We start from the raw sequence: 16,102 nt of genomic DNA, 5'->3' as shown, positions 1-16,102 counted from the left end.
CATTAGTCAGTGGTGCCTCACTCTGTGGTGCAAGCAGGAAACATCCAGCAGTGACGACAGGGGGTGGGGGTGGGGGGGGGGGGCATTGCTGAATGTCGAAGACTCGCCCTTATGTAGTTCGCCATGTGACTCGATCCGTCTGAAAATAACGGGATATGGCAATTAGGGCCTATCCCTCTTTTTGCAGGTCGCTAAAAGCCGGCCGAGGTGACAACATAAACTGTAAATGACAGTTCCTACTCTGGCACACTCTATTCACTTTCAAGGGCAAAGGCAGGAACGTTAGGTCCCTCTGCGTCGCACTTGTGCTCGCTCAGTTGGCTGCCGTATCTTCCAACGTTTCCCCTTAAACAATTTTGTTGCTCCATCACGCACAACATCTTCTAAGGAACGTCACGGCCACCGAGGTAACGAGCAGTCTACACCTCGAAATCTAACTCGCCTCGTTAAGCTTTCAGCCTCCCTTCGTTTCCTTCCCGAGTTTCGACCCCCACCGCCTGCACACTGAACACCCCACCTGACCTCAGCCAATCAACTCGAGGGCCAGCACTCACCCCGCGAGTCACGCGGCGACGCTACTGCGCCTCCTATTGGACAAAAGGCAAAGATGGTGGGAGGGGTCCTGCGAGACGATTGACAGGCGCACCGGCAGCTTTTCCTAGCAGCGGCCGGCAACTGCTTGAGAGGAGGAAGAGCTGCATTCAGAAGGGCGGTTATCTGTACACTGCTCTAACGGGAAAGCTCCCTCCTCTCCGTCCCTGGGTCGTGCTTTTTTTTCTTCTTTTTTCTTTACCTCCTGCCGCCCCTCGTGTCTCCTTTCTTTGCTGCTGTCTGGTAGGTGACATATTTATTTCTATTTGAAGGGGGTGTGGAGGACGCGGCCCTGGTGATGCTGAGCATGTGTGTCCCCTCTGCAAAGAATGCCAGTAGCGCCCAGTTGATGGGTGTCAGCCCAGGTCTGGCTGATCGCGCAGTTCTTATCCCAGTTATTTGGGTCCCTGTGTGTTCTAGGCCACATTTTCTCAGTAACAAGTGGGAATCTCCAAATCAAGGGCGTAGACAGTTTAAACCGCATCAAGTATTAGCCTCCATTGAGACTGGTGTTTGTATGTGCTGTCTGCACAAGACAAGTATCCTGAGATATTGGTTAATAGTGTTACCCCCAGTTACCTTGTTGCTCCCTACGGTTTACCTTAAAGATATCAGTTCTGAAATCTAATTTTGTCACTTGTTCTCACGCTCCCGGCACTGGCTACTCAGCACTTGCTCTTTGACTCCTGAACAGGCTCGTGATGATGCAAATAACTTGGTGTTCCCATAGCTTGTCCAAATAAGTTTCTGTTAGACTTGACTGCCCCGACTACAGATGTTTGTCCTCTAATTAGATTAGTCTGGCCGTCCGCATGTCACTCAATCGACTGCAAATCAGGCCCGGCTCCAGAATGTGGGATTTGGGTAGGCCAAGAAGAAGAATGGGTAGGCCATAAAGATAAGCGGGGATGTCCAGAGAGCCACAGGTGTCTGTGAGCTGGGTCTGTGCATGTTGGGTGGTCTTGTACGGTTGTGAGCTGCATACAATACCTATTACCGGGTTCTGACTACTAGTTTTGACTGAGCATTTCTAGAAGTTTGAACCTACAGGTTTGATCTCTTATGCTGTCTCCACCTCGCATTCCTTTCTCTCCGTTTCACTCCCTCTCTTCCGACTTCACCCTTCTTTTTCTCCATTTCACTTTGCTGTCCTGCTAACTCCACCCTCTACTTCACCCACCCCACTCTCTTCTCTCCTTACATCATCCAAACTCTCTCTCCATCTTAGCCACCTGTTTCCGTACGTCCCTTCACTTTCTCCACTTCCCTTTAATTTACCTCTCACCTCACCCTCCTCTCTTTCCACCTTGTCATACTTTTCGCTCTCCTGACCTCGCGATCTTCTCGCTGTGGCTCAAGTTACTCTGACTAGAATTCACACTTCTATTCCCACCTCACTCTTCTCTCTCCACCTAATCCATCTCTCTCTTCCTAACCCTTTTCTCTGTTCATCGCCCTCCTCTCACTCTTCTCTGTCCAATTTGCCCTCCTCTCTCCTCATCACAGTTATCCTTTTGTTATCACTACCCACCGTCTTGCCTCCTCCTTATTAACCCAATTACCCTCTCATCTCCGCCATCACGTCTCCCCACCTCACCCATCTCTCTGTTATCAGTTTAGGACATAAAGAGGACAAGTACAATAATCAGGGCTTCTGGAATTATGCAACAGGGCAGGACTAAATTATGCAGAGGGGTTGACTAAATTGTACTGTGTAATGCAGAGTAGTATTACTTCACTATTGTGTCATTTTTTGCACGTTATCCCTCTGTGTATAAATGTTTCTCCCCAGTAGTGACGAGTAAACCTATGTGAAGGGCCTTCCACTGTGCAACACATCACCGCATTTTTAGTAACATTTGATCCTTTTATGAGGTTTTTTGTTAAAAATTTCAAATGATGCTGTAGATGATGAACTATGTAGCTAATGTACCAAATCCATAAATATCTGGAAAATGCGGCTGCAGAATCACATAAGTCCAGTGGCCCTGGTTGTAATCAATTTCTGTCTATTCATATGACAAAATGAGCGAATTTGTTGGTAGAGAATAAATGCAGTCACTAGTAACCCAACGTGGAATATGTTCTTTAAGTTCCTTCTATTTATGTCAGAGAGTTCCGCTTTCTGCGAGTACTTGGGGAGAATGAGAGTAGGCAGAACAGTGGCAGTACATATTTCCCGTGCTTTTCTTTAGACTATAGGCACTTGCACTGCTCCTTCCCATTCTGTATTTTGTGTTGTATTAGTGAAACTTCACTTAAGAGTAAAAACCTTGCCATTGTCAGAATGTTATTGCTTAATATACTGCTGTAAGCAGGGCCACTGGAAATATGTGATTCTGAGGGTACAGAATCTTCCGCATAATTAGAGATTTGCCATATTTTTCACATAATTCATCATCTGCTACATACTTTGCTGATGTTAGGAGAAAAAATGATTCTGGTTCAAACTGATCAAAAGTTAGTAAAACACGTGTTGCTTTGCAGTGGAGACCCTTCGCAGAGGCACCTTTCAGTTGCCTATGGCTGCATTTTAGCGTTAAACTGGTACTAACGAGGTGTAACATTTGCCAAGACAGTGTTAACATGTAAGAATGTAAAAATAATGAAGTAATATTACAAAATGTGCAACACTACACTGTATAATTTGCTTTTTCTTGCCACATAGTTTAGTCAACCCAACAGCATAATCTGGTTTTCTAAGCCACATAAATAATTTCAGTGATCAGTAAGGAATTGCATCTCAGCAGAAATAAAATAAAACGAAACAAAACACTACTAAAATGTATCATCTAATTCTAAGGGCATTTTGACTTACTTTTCTTGCAATGGCAATATACTTCACACTGTTTCTGACATAAAACTTCTTTCATCTCTTAATTACTGCGTGACTGGAGTTTGCGGTCTCGACATAGTGGGGTTGTTTGAAGTATCCCTTCCGTTTACACATTCACAGTAATAACAACCATCCCATGTGACCTCATCCCTGCCCCGCACGGTTAAAATTAGTCCAAGACCGGGACGTTGTACATGAAAGTTACATAATTAGGGTTTGATTGCTCGGCTGCAGAGCACGTATGATTGTTTCCATCAAGTAAAAGAACAAAACATGTTTTATGCGTGTGAATGAGCCACGGGGCTAACTTGGGAGGGCCCGACCCACCCTTTAGAACCGGGGCTGCTGCAAATAAGATTTCTTTTTTTTTATCGACGTCTACATCTCACTCATTATATTTTATGTACTGCTGTGAAAAGCACCATTGTCATTTCATGTCCATCAACTTCAACCCATTTATTTACTAATAATCGCCCCTTATTTACCACACAATAATAATATACATTCTTGGGCTTTCTTTGATGGAGTAATGATAAGTAGCAATGCTAAGATGTAATTGTCAAGTTTTGAATTCCGTTTTTATATAGTACTTTCGAGCACACAAGTTTATTCGATACTATAATGTTTATCCTGAGTAGTAAAATGGTTTGTCAAAGATCACACAACGTGTGCAAATGGTAATACCGGAATTAACATGCGATATCCTGGTTCCTCTATGACTAATTTAGCATCCGTCTTTAAAATAAAGTCTAGACTTTCCGTTGTTGTGCTGAAGATTGGACGTGATATTACTGGCAAAAGTGTCCCTCCTTTGCCTGTTACCTTTGCTTTGGCCTTGGAGTCACACTTCCTCACTACATGGAAGGGGGGTGGGGGTGGGGGGAGGGAGTTGACCGGAAGAAAGATGATCAGAGGCGCGTACACCCGAGAGCATTCATCCTCTCAACTGTCCTTTTTGCAAGGGACACAGGTACATGCAGTCTGGTGACTGACACACGGGCTCCTAAGCAGGTTCTTGTTTGATGTTGACTAAGCACACGCATCACAACACAAGCATGTGCCCTGATTACTAACATATGAATGACAAAATCAGATTTTACCTCTCGAATTGAATGTGCTGGTTTCATAATGAAGCAAGGCGTCACCGACACTTTTATTGTGTTTGATTATGTGCAGAGAATATGTTTGTTTGACAGAATTAGCATTTTTTCTGTGTTGTAGCGCGCAGTCTCTTATGCTTACTGAATGTTTACCTTTTTTCGAACTTCTTACAGATTTCAATAATGGAGGGCCTGAATAAAGCAATGAACAATTACATAGACGATTTGCTTGGACCAAGAGGTAATCCTTTTTTCAAGCTATATCCTCACCGTTAATGAATAAAGTAATTCATTGTTTGGATCATCAGTGCTGACGATTTTAAGTTGAGCTAGTGAATTAAAATGTGCTCACTGGCTATTGATTAAAAGTGAACATTGCAATTCTTAACACACAGACTTTATTCAGCATATTGTACTTGGCTAATTACCAATATTATTTTTCAGATTTTGCCTCAGCGCATCCATGTCTAATGTAAACACACATGAATATAATAACACGAAGCATGAGACTTTATTTTGAAAGAACGTGTGCATTTTCCAACTCAGCAGGAACAGTCATCATTACTCCTGCTTACTCTAACTCACATTTTACTGAAACAAATCCACACTGAGTCACGGAACCATAGCCTTGCTGTGTGCCTTAAGCACCAGCGGCCCTGGCACTGTTTTCTTTCTCAACCCGAGACTGCTTCTGAGAGGACTAGAATAATGTGATGCAAAACAGCGCCAGCTCTTCAAACAGTAACATGAAAATTAGGTTAAAGGTACATTCAGTCCCTGGGCCCTTGCAGGAGTCGCGGTTTCCTCTCGAGCTCTTCAGTTAATGCTCCTTCAGAACATATGAAACCCATCTCGAAGAAGGTGTTGTGGTGTTTTGTAAAAGAAAGTGAAGTATCAGTCGTCTTTTCACTGTGTATTTGCACATGAATAATGATGAGCATTTTACCTAGCAACAGCATTGTTAAATAAAGCTCAGCAGAGGCTTATACATAAAAAACGTATGTACTCCAGTGGCTCTTCAAGCCACCAACCCCTCCTCAAAAGCACACGTACCAATTACTGCAGGTTGACATGGTGTCCCCATGTTATCTATTATATACTCTGGCATAACACTGACATACATTTAGTGGAAGCAGACATGTATCAATGATCTTTCCAGATTCTGAGACATTTGAACTTCTCAAAATTTGGCAACATTTTCTGTTTGGGTGCGAGCAGATGTGTTCAGCAGATCAGTGGTCAAAGTCTGACTGGCAGGGACAGAGAAACTTAAAGCAATACTTTACCGGGATCTTGGTCCAGCACAGACCAGAAGGGGCGGGAAGGGGTGGGTGTGTGTTGATGGGGTTGGACCACGTTGACTTCTGCTGCTCATAATGCACCATATCTCTAAAGATTCTTTTGGAGATGCATGATTGCTGTCTAGTGGGTCAGATTCTGTGCTTTTTCACCCAAAGTTTCAGTGCTTTAAAGCATAACCTTTCACTTCAGCACTAAATTTGCAAACATTTAAATGCTGTTCATTGAGACATCAAGTGACTGTTCGGATTTCTTGTTGGCTAAGGCTTGTGCCAAAGCAAGGCAGAAACCACCACTCTAGTCAGGGGAAGGGAGTCACACGCCAAGATAACGCCTGCTCACCCCCTTGGTATCTTGGCACAAGCAGACAGGCTTATCCCGGGGGCGATGTGTAAAGCGTTTGCGCGCGCACCCAGCAACAACACCCAAGGCCCACCACAAAGGAAACTCCACACAAGGTTATATATAAAAATAGCCTTTGTATTATACCAAACACATTAGATAATAAACACACGCTTTACAATGTGCCATAGGCACAGGCAGAATTTACAGGGGATTATGTACATGGGACAGGGCCACGGGGGCCACTGTCGGGAATAGCGTGGTTAAGAACAAAGTGGTTCTGTTGGGTAACAAACAATTGCTTTAAAATTGGCTGTGTTAGCTCAGTACATGCTGAATTTAATAAACCTCTCTGAAAACAACTGAAATTCAAGTTTTTTTATCTCAGTAAAAAGTAAAAACAATCACGATACACAGGAATTCCTTCATTCCATGGTGACACAAGTTTCAATACGTGAGGGACCGTTACAGAAACATGTGATTGGCGTGACTGTTGGTCAACACAGTGATCAGTGCATTGAATTCAGTGACACATATACACAATTTATACAGGGGAATTGTTAAAAAGGCCAGAGTGTTGAGTTGATACTCCAAGGAGACAAGAGGTGGCTTTGCAGGTGCCTGGAGTTATCTTGGCCAACATTAAGCGTCGACGTTTCGACCCTAAGGCGCCCCAGTTTGTGGTCGCGGCAGGTCTTTATCAAGACAGGGGAGGGCTGAAATTACAAGGAGAGGGTTTTCAGAGAGGAAGGGATGGAGCGTCAAATAATGACGAATGAGAGCAGAGAATACTCACATTGAGAATAGATCAAGCAGGTGGGAATTATCACAGCCTGAAGGGCAGCCAAATGGTCAACCTGCAATAAATAAGAACTGATTTAGGGCGACTTGGTGGCCAGGGTATTGTGAGTAACTAGTGAAACTATAACCCTATATATACAGGGAGAAAGTAAATCCCAGCTAATAAACCCCCCACTTAACGTACCACAGGGGGTGTGGGGCATGAATGATTAAGCCCAACTTAAGGCAGGGTGAGTGGAGGTGCTCTTAATGCGGAATATATTCAGGGAGAAGGTAAATCCCAGCTATTAGACCCCCCACTTAATGTACCACAGGGGGTGTGGGGCATGAGTGATTAAGCGCAACTTAAGGCAGGGTGAGTGGAGGTGCTCTTAATGCGGAATCATATCACGAGCGTGTCCTGTTAGTGCTCGCAAATCTGGATGCCACCGTGGGATTCCCCTCTATACGGCAAAGCTCAAGAATGGTGGCGTTGCCGAGTGTTTGAACGTAGTTAAAACGCGGCTGTGCGGTAATGAATTGCATAACCGCACGAAGCGCCAAGTGGGGAGTGCTGGTTATGCCGCTACTTTCACTGCGCAGCACTTCCAACCTGCTAGCATTTAGGAAGGGCCTTAAAACTTGACTTTTTGTTCTCTAGATTTGCTCTTTCTTTTGATTTCTGGTCTCATTTTCATTTGCCCCGTTGTGTTTTCTGTTACAGGTTATAAATAAAAGCGCCGGGACACTCCGCGGAGTAGCCGAGCACTATAAAAGACACAGTTAACATAACATAACATATGTGTCACTGAATTCAATGCACTGATCACTGTGTTCACCAACAGTCACGTTTATCACATGTTTCTGTAACGGTCCCTCACGTATTGAAACTTGTGTCACCATGCAATGAAGGAATTCCTGTGTATCGTGATTGTTTTTACTGAGATAAAAAAACTTGAATTTCAGTTGTTTTCAGAGAGGTTTATTAAATTCAGCATGTACTGATCTAATACAGCCAATTTTAAAGCAATTGTTTGTTACCCAACAGAACCACTTTGTTCTTAACCACGCTCACCCAGGTTCTGAGGGACACAGGGTTACCCCATTTATGTTTAACACTGTCAGGAATAAGCACTTTTAGAATAATGCTTAGTACATAGAACATATCATAACTGTAGCACCAAATAACAAATGTAGCACACAACCAGTAATCACTGGTAAAAGGTAAGTACCACCTACGCAATCCTAACCACCTTAGGAAAATATCACGCAGGGAACCATGAACTCACTATTATAACTGTACTAGGTAAACAACCTCCTAAGCATCAACATACATTTAGGGGTATAGACATGAAGCATTGCATAACACATTAGACAGGTAACACATTTGCGCCCCAAAGTACACAGAACTGACCCCAGGCCAACCTGGCCTCTCAGGGGCCTACAGGCACAATGTCCAGAATGTCTGGGCTGGCTGCGCAGGCAGCCAAAGAAGAAAGGCGCAAAAGGAACAGGCCTAAACGTAGCAGCTGCCCACTAAATGCTGGGCAGCTGGGGATCTTCTCTGGGCTTTTCACCGAGGCAATGGGGGCAAAACAACGTGGTAGCTGAGGGCCTCGTGGGCTTTAAACAAAATGCCCCCTGGAGCCTCGTGGGCTCGCCACCACAATGCCCCTTTTCACGTGGGAGTCCCCCCTCTGGGGACTCGGAACCAATGGAAATGCCCAGGAGCCTCTCGGGCTCTAATTATAAAAATGCTCGGAATCGTTGGAGTCCCACTTGGGGTACTCGAGATCAGCACATGCCCGCTGAAGCCCCTCGTGGGCTTTAAATAACTGTGCTCCTCCTTGGAATTCTGCTCGGGGGGACTCGAATTCACAACATGCTCGGGAGCCTCTCGGGCTCTAAAACAAATATGCCCAGGAGCCTCTTGGGCTCTAAACCAAATATGCCCCTGTCGTTGGAGTCCCCCCTTTGTGGGACTCAGAATAAGCAACTGCCCCCGGTGCCCTAGTGGGCTCTAAACACAACGGTGCCTTTCTCGGGCACACAAACAGGAAGGGAGCTTCCCTTCCGGACCCCTCGACACTCACCGGCCGTCTGCGGGGGAACTCCTCTCCTTCTGCCGGGACTTCTGGCGGACGACAGGGTATGGGTGGCACTGGCGTGGGGCTTCCCTCACTCCCGGGGGTCCCGCGCTGCTCTATGCGGCTTCCAGGTTGCTGCGGGGAACTCTGCAGCGATGGCCGGCCAGCGCACCAGCATCGAGCCTGCGGGGCTCCCGACGTCTGTCCAGGGTGCCGGGGCGTGCGCAGGACTTCCTGTTTCACTGCAGGCCCCGCCCACGTCCCCGACTCGAATGCCTGACTTCCTGGAGCCGCGGCGGTGATGCGGTAAAGATGAGGGGTAGGCTCCCTCAAGAGGCGCACAATTGCGGGGTAGGCACCCGCTGTAATTTAAATAAAAATTACGCGACCGTCACGCAGGGTGGGCACCTGCAATTAAATGTGAAATAAGCGGGGTAGGCTCCTGCTTTTCCTTAAAGGACCAGGGATTCCCTCCCAATAAAGCGCAGCTCCGTGCTGCAAAGCTCCCACACGCTCCAGGAGCAAGAAAGATAGAGAGCACTGCAGAGTCAACAAATAGAGAGCTTCTTCAGGGCAGAGGCCACAAAGCACCCTTTTAAAGCTGGAAAATCAGCAGCCCCAGGCAAAGTAGAGCAAGAGTTGTTAAGAAGGCAGGGGGCAAAGGCAGGGCCCAGGGGCCAGCTCACAGGGCCCTCCAGGCAGGGAGGCAGTCCCTAGTGGCGGTCCTCCTGGCGCTCAGCAGCAGCAGGCCCCCCTCAAGGTTAGGAGCAGCAAGAGAACCTTTTTCAAGGGGTCACAGCCCCTTTTAATACATACAAATCCGTTTTCTCAGGGTGCAGGGTGGGGAAAAAACCAGTCACAGCTGGTTTTGGAGCACTCTGATGTGCTCAGCCCCTCTCACTATTCACTGGCCAGGCTAGGGTCATCAGTCGCACCACAGGGGGCGTAGCCAGCATTGTGTGTGGAAAGACCAGCCCTAATCAGGTCCCAGGTGCACTCCTCCCTCACATCAATCATGCAGATCTCTCACCACTGGGGCAGACCCATCCTGACTCCTGGAGCCAGGCTCACCAGCCAGCTCCAGCCAATCACAAGCCAGACAGCCAATTCACATAAATGACACAGACAGGCCAACTTCTAGAAGTGGCACTTCCACACTAGGTACATTCACGCCGCACACATCATCGCGCAGCAGTCAATCTCACGAGTCCGCACATACCAAATTCGAGCCTGTACTCCACACGCATCAGGAACTAACATGGACACATACATTCCCCATGCATTCCTATGGGAGTGCAGCCAACCTCACTACACGCACGCACTTTACCCTGGGACACAGTGGTAAAGTGCGCAGAAGCCAAAAATCACTAACACCAAGTCACAATTAAAAAGCAAAAAGTTAAGGGGTGATCCTGCCAGAAGGGCCAAGTCCAACAGTGACCATTTGTGCTATTCCGGATTGCCTTAAATCAGGTCAGGTTACCCTGATCTTAAAGAAACCAAGTGAGGATCCCACTGACCTTCTTAACTTTCGACCAATCACTAACATCTCCACCTTGGGAAAACATTTGGAAAAATGTGTGCTCGCCCAACTTTGTCATCACATTGGCATTGGTCCAGGAATTGGAAATGGCCAATCTTGTTTCCGCCCAGGTCATAGCACAGAGTCGGCGCAAACACACCGTGGATGATGCGCTTAGAATGCTGTATCACAGTGAGTCGTGCATACTGATCCTTCTCGACCTTTCGTCAGCATTTGACACAGTCAAATATGCTCACCTAATTGACCTCCTAGAATACAGGATGGGGCTGTCCCGGTCGGTTTTAAGCTGGTTCTCTTAGTTCCTTCAGAAGAGATCCCAATGTTTCAAGGTGGGCCAATCCTTGTCCCTCCCTGCACCAGTCACCATGGGTGATCCACAAGGTTCAGCATTGTCCCCCATGCTCTTTAAACTGTTCATGGAGCCTCTGGCGGAAATTTAAAAATCATCCATCATTCGCTATCATATGTATGCGGATGATACCCAACTATACCTGAAGATCACCTCCCCCAAAGACATCCAGTCCCTCAAATCAGTCCTGCTGTAAACACAAAGCTGGCTGACATGCAATCACCTAAAGCTTCATGCTCTTAAAACAGAATTCCTACTGATCTCACCCCATAACCAATCCCTCCTCATCGAACAATGGTTGACTCAGCTGACTGCTCTTAACTGCAGTCCACACCTCGTGGACTCGGCATCCTCTCTGGGTATCATTCTAGATAAAAGCCTGAACATGCAGAAGCACATCAGTTCCCTCACGAAAGGAGCGAACTTTCAACTCAGTTTTCTTAGGAAACTCAAACCCTTCCTCCCTGCTCATGACCTCAAGGTTGCAGTACAAGCATTAGTGATCTCAAAGCTTGACTATGGTAGTGCAACATTTTGTTGCCTGCCTAGAGTGAAGATATCTCCTCTTAGGGCTACTCTCAGTTCCGCTGCTAGATTTTTAACTGGTACAAAGAAATACCACCACATATCTAAATTGGTTTCCGTATAAAGCTCGGATACAGTTAAAAATTGCACGCATGGCTCACAAAGCCATCCAATTCAAGACCCTGCTGTACGTGTGCATTTGCAAACTCAGCAGGAGCATTTATCATTACTCCTCCTTACTCCAACTCACATTTTACTGAAAAAAATCCACACTGAGTCAGTGCGGAACCATAGCCCTGCAGTGTGCCTTAAGCACCTGCGGCCCTGTTTTCTTTCTTAACTCGAGACTGCTTCTGAGAGCGCTATAATAATGTGATGCAAAACAGAGCCAGCTCTTCAAATAGTAACATGAAAATTAGGTTAAAGGTACATGCAGTCCCTGGGCCCTTGCAGGAGTCGCAGTTTCCTCTACAGCTCTTCAGTTAATGCTCCTTTCAGGACATATGAAACCCATCTCGAAGAAGGTGTTGTGGTGTTTTGTAAAAGAAAATGAAGTATCAGTCGTCTTTTCACTCTGCATTTGAACATGAATAATGATTAGCATTTTACCTAGCAACAGCATTGTTAAATAAAGCTCAGCAGAGTGCTATACACATAAAACGTTTGTACTCCAGTGGCTCTTCCAGCCACCAACCCCTCCTTAAAAGCACACATACCAATTACTGCAGGTTGACATGGTGTTCCCATGTTATCTATTATATACTCTGGCATAACCCTGACATACATTTAGTGGAAGCAGACATGTAACAATGATCTTTCCAGATTCTGAGCCTTTTGAACTTCTTAAAATGTGTCAATATTTTCTGTTTGGGTGCGAGCACAGGTGTGCAGCAGATCAGTGGTCAAAGTCTGACTGGCAGGGACAGAGAAACTTAAAGCAATACTTTACAGGGATCTTGGTCCAGTACAGACCAGAAGGGGCGGGGTGGGTGTGTGTTGCTGGGGTTGGACCACGTTTGCTTCTGCTGCTCATAATGCACCATATCTCTACAGATTCTTTTGGAGATGCATGATTGCTGTCTAGTGGGTCAGATTCTGTGTTTAACCCAAAGTGTAAGTGCTTAAAAGCATAACCTTTCACTTCATCACAAAATTTGCTTAAATAGAAATGCAGTTCATTGGGACATCAAGTGGCCATTTGTGCTATTCAGGATTGACTTTAATCAGGTCAGGTTACCCCGATCCTAAAGAAACTAAATGAGGATCCCACTAACCTTCTCAACTTTCGACCAATCACTAACATCCCCACCTTGGCAAAACTTTTGGAAAAATGTGTGCTCGCCCAACTTTGTCATCACATTGACCATTTCCAGCTCCTGGACAAATGCCAATCGGGCTTCCGCCCAGGTCATAGCACAGAGTCGGCGCTAACGCACATCGTGGATGATGCCCTTAGATTGCTGGATCACAGCGAGTCGTGCATACTGATCCTTCTCGACCTTTCATCAGCATTTGACACTGTCAAACATAATCACCTAATTGACCTCCTAGAACACAGGATGGGGCTGTCCGGCCGGTTTTAAGCTGGTTCTCTTCGTTTCTTCAGAAGAGATCCCAATGTTTCAAGGTGGGCCAATCCTTGTCCCTCCCTGCACCAGTCACCTTGGGGGTTCCACAAGGTTCAGAATTGTCCCCCATGCTCTTTAACCTGTTCATGGAGCCTCTGACGGAAATTTAAAAATCATCCATCATTTGCTATAATATGTATGCGGATGATACCCAACTATACCCGAAGATCACCTCCCCCGAAGACATCAAGTCCCTCAACTCAGTCCTGCTGAAACACAAAGCTGGCTAACATGCAATCACCTGAAGCTTCATGCTCTTAAAACGGAATTCCTACTGATCTCACCCCACAACCTTCAAAAAAACGACGATCCACCACCACCAGCAACAAACTGCTCGAAGAAGCTGGAACAAGATCACAGCCGACCAACTCGCCGCTTCCCTGAGCCAGCACCCTCCCGCCAGCTCAGCGAACCCCAGCCAGGCCGCCGACAACCTCGCGAAGTGGATCAGCAACTGCGCGGACGAATTCGCCCCACTGAGGACCCCGTCCAGCAGACCCGGCAGCAAGAAGGCCCCTTGGTTCACCGACGAACTCAAGAGCTCCAAGAAGAATTGTTGAGCCCTCGAGAAAGCCTGGAGAAGGGAACCAACACCGGACAACATGACCGCCCTCAAGCTTGCCACCCGGAAGCACCACCAACTGATCCGCGCCACCAAGAAAACTGCATTCAAGGACCGGCTGGACAACAACGCACACAACTGCAAGGAACTCTTCAACATCGTGAAAGAGCTCTCCAACCCCAACGCCGGTAACAACGACATCACCCCATTGCAAGACCTCTGCAATTCCCTCGCCTCCTACTTCCACAACAAGATCGCGGACATACACAACAGCTTCAGCACTCAACCGACGCACGCCAAGACCGAACCACCGCCCACCACCACCCTCCGCGCCTGGACTCGGATCAGCACCGAAGACACCGTCCACATGATGAACTCCATCCACTCCGGATCTCCGACCGACCCCTGCCCTCACCACGTCTTCAACAAGGCCGACGCTGTCATCGCACCCCACCTGCGGGACATCATCAACACCTCCTTCGACACCGCCACCTTCCCCGAGAGCTGGAAGCACGCCGAACTCAGCGCCCTACTAAAGAAACCTACAGCGGACCCCACCGAACTCAAGAATTACTGCCCCATCTCGCTCCTCCCGTTCCCACCCAAAGTCATCGAGAAGACCGTCAACAAACAGCTGGCCGCCTTCCTCGAGACGAATGGATCCCTCGACCCCTCACAGTCTGGCTTCCGAGCGAACCACAGCACCGAGACCGCCCTCATCGCTGCCACCGATGACATCCGAGCCCTGATGGACAACGGAGAAACAGCGGCCCTCATCCTCCTAGACCTCTCCGCGGCATTCGACACTGTCTGCCACCGCACCCTAGTGCAGCGCCTCAGCAACGTCGGAATCCAGGAGAAGGCACTGGAATGGATCATCTCCTTCCTCGACGGAAGAACACAGAGAGTACCACCGTACAAGTCAGAGGCCACCGAAGTCATCTGCGGCGTCCCTCAAGGATCCTCGCTGAGCCCCACCCTCTTCAACGTCTACATGAGCCCCCTCGCGGCCATCGCACGCCAACACAACCTCAATATCATCTCCTACGCCGACGACACCCAGCTGATCCTCTCCCTGACCAACGACCCCGCCGCCGCCAGAGCCAACCTTCACGAAGGGATGAAAGACGTAGCCGACTGGATGACGACCAGCCGCCTGAAACTGAACTCTGACAAGACGGAAGTTCTCATCCTGGGCTCCTCGCCCTTCGCCTGGCACGACTCCTGGTGGCCCCCCGCCCTAGGCACCGCACTCAAACCGACAGACCACGCACGCAACCTGGGCTTCATCCTGGACTCCTCCCTCACCATGACCAGACAAGTCAACGCCGTATCCTCGTCGTGCTTCAACATCCCGCGCATGCTACGGAAGATCTTCCGGTGGATCCCCACCGAGACCAGGAAGACGGTCACCCAGGCCCTCGTCACCAGCCGACTGGACTACGGCAACGCCCTCTATGCCGGAACCACCGCCAAGCTCCAGAAAAGACTCCAGCGGATCCAGAACGCCTCAGCCAGACTCATCCTCGACGTCCCACGACACAGCCACATCTCCAGACATCTGAGAGACCTGCATTGGCTCCCCGTCAACAAAAGAATCACCTTCCGTCTCCTCACCCACGCACACAAAGCCCTACACGACCAAGGCCCGAGCTACCTCAACAACCGCATCAACTTCTACGCTCCCAAACGTCATCTCCGATCAGCCAGCCACGCCCTCGCCGCCGTCCCCCGCATCCGAAGAGCGACAACAGGAAAAAGGTCCTTCTCCTACCTGGCCGCCAAGACCTGGAACTCCCTCCCGACCGATCTGCGCCTGACCCAAGACCGCCTCTCCTTCAGGAAGAAGCTCAAGACCTGGCTATTCGAGCAGTAGCAGCACACCCCCCACCCCCCTAGCGCCTTGAGACCCTCCGGGTAAGTAGTGCGCTCTATAAATGTCTATGATTGATTGATTGAACCAATCCCTCGTCATGGAACAATGGTTGAATCAGCTGACTGCTCCTAACTGCAGTCCACACCTCGTGGACTCGATATCATCTCTGGGTATCATTCTAGACAAAAGCCTGAACATGCAGAATCACATCTGTTCCCTCACCAAAGGAGCGAACTTTCAATTCAGTTTTCTTAGGAAACTCAAACCCTTCCTCCCTGCTCATCACCTCAAGGTTGCAGTACAAGCATTAGTGATATCAAAGCTTGACTATGGTAGTGCAACACTTTGTGGCCTGCCTAGAGAGAAGACAGCTCCTCTTAGGGCTATCCTCAGTTCAGTTGCTAGGCTTTTAACTGGTACAAAGAAATACCACTACATATCTCCGGACTTGCGGGAACTGAATTGGCTTCCTTATGAAGCTCGGATAAAGTTAAAAATTGCATGCATGGCTCACAAAGCCATCCACTTCAAGACCCTGCTGTAACTTGCGCAGAAACGCAAACTTTCTTGTGGTTCTGGAACCT

The 16,102-nt window shown here is 47.9% G+C and overlaps 1 protein-coding gene across 1 annotated transcript in view; it reads left to right on the top strand.

The window, feature by feature from the left end:
- Positions 1-609: 609 nt before the first annotated feature.
- Positions 610-16,102, top strand: part of ELOVL5 (ELOVL fatty acid elongase 5) — a 515,314-nt gene continuing 499,821 nt past the window's right edge. Inside the window, exons 1-2 of the mRNA XM_086926429.1 lie at positions 610-834; positions 4,702-4,768. Of these exons, the coding sequence (XP_086782555.1) occupies positions 4,711-4,768 (58 nt within the window). The 5' untranslated portion in view covers positions 610-834; positions 4,702-4,710. The remainder of the gene's footprint in view (positions 835-4,701; positions 4,769-16,102) is intronic.

The sequence above is a fragment of the Lissotriton vulgaris genome, chromosome 6 (genome assembly GCF_964263255.1).
Source record: "Lissotriton vulgaris chromosome 6, aLisVul1.2, whole genome shotgun sequence".
Classification (NCBI taxonomy): domain Eukaryota; kingdom Metazoa; phylum Chordata; class Amphibia; order Caudata; family Salamandridae; genus Lissotriton; species Lissotriton vulgaris.
Note: the sequence above shows the minus strand (reverse complement) of the source record. Positions and strands in the feature narration are given on the sequence as shown.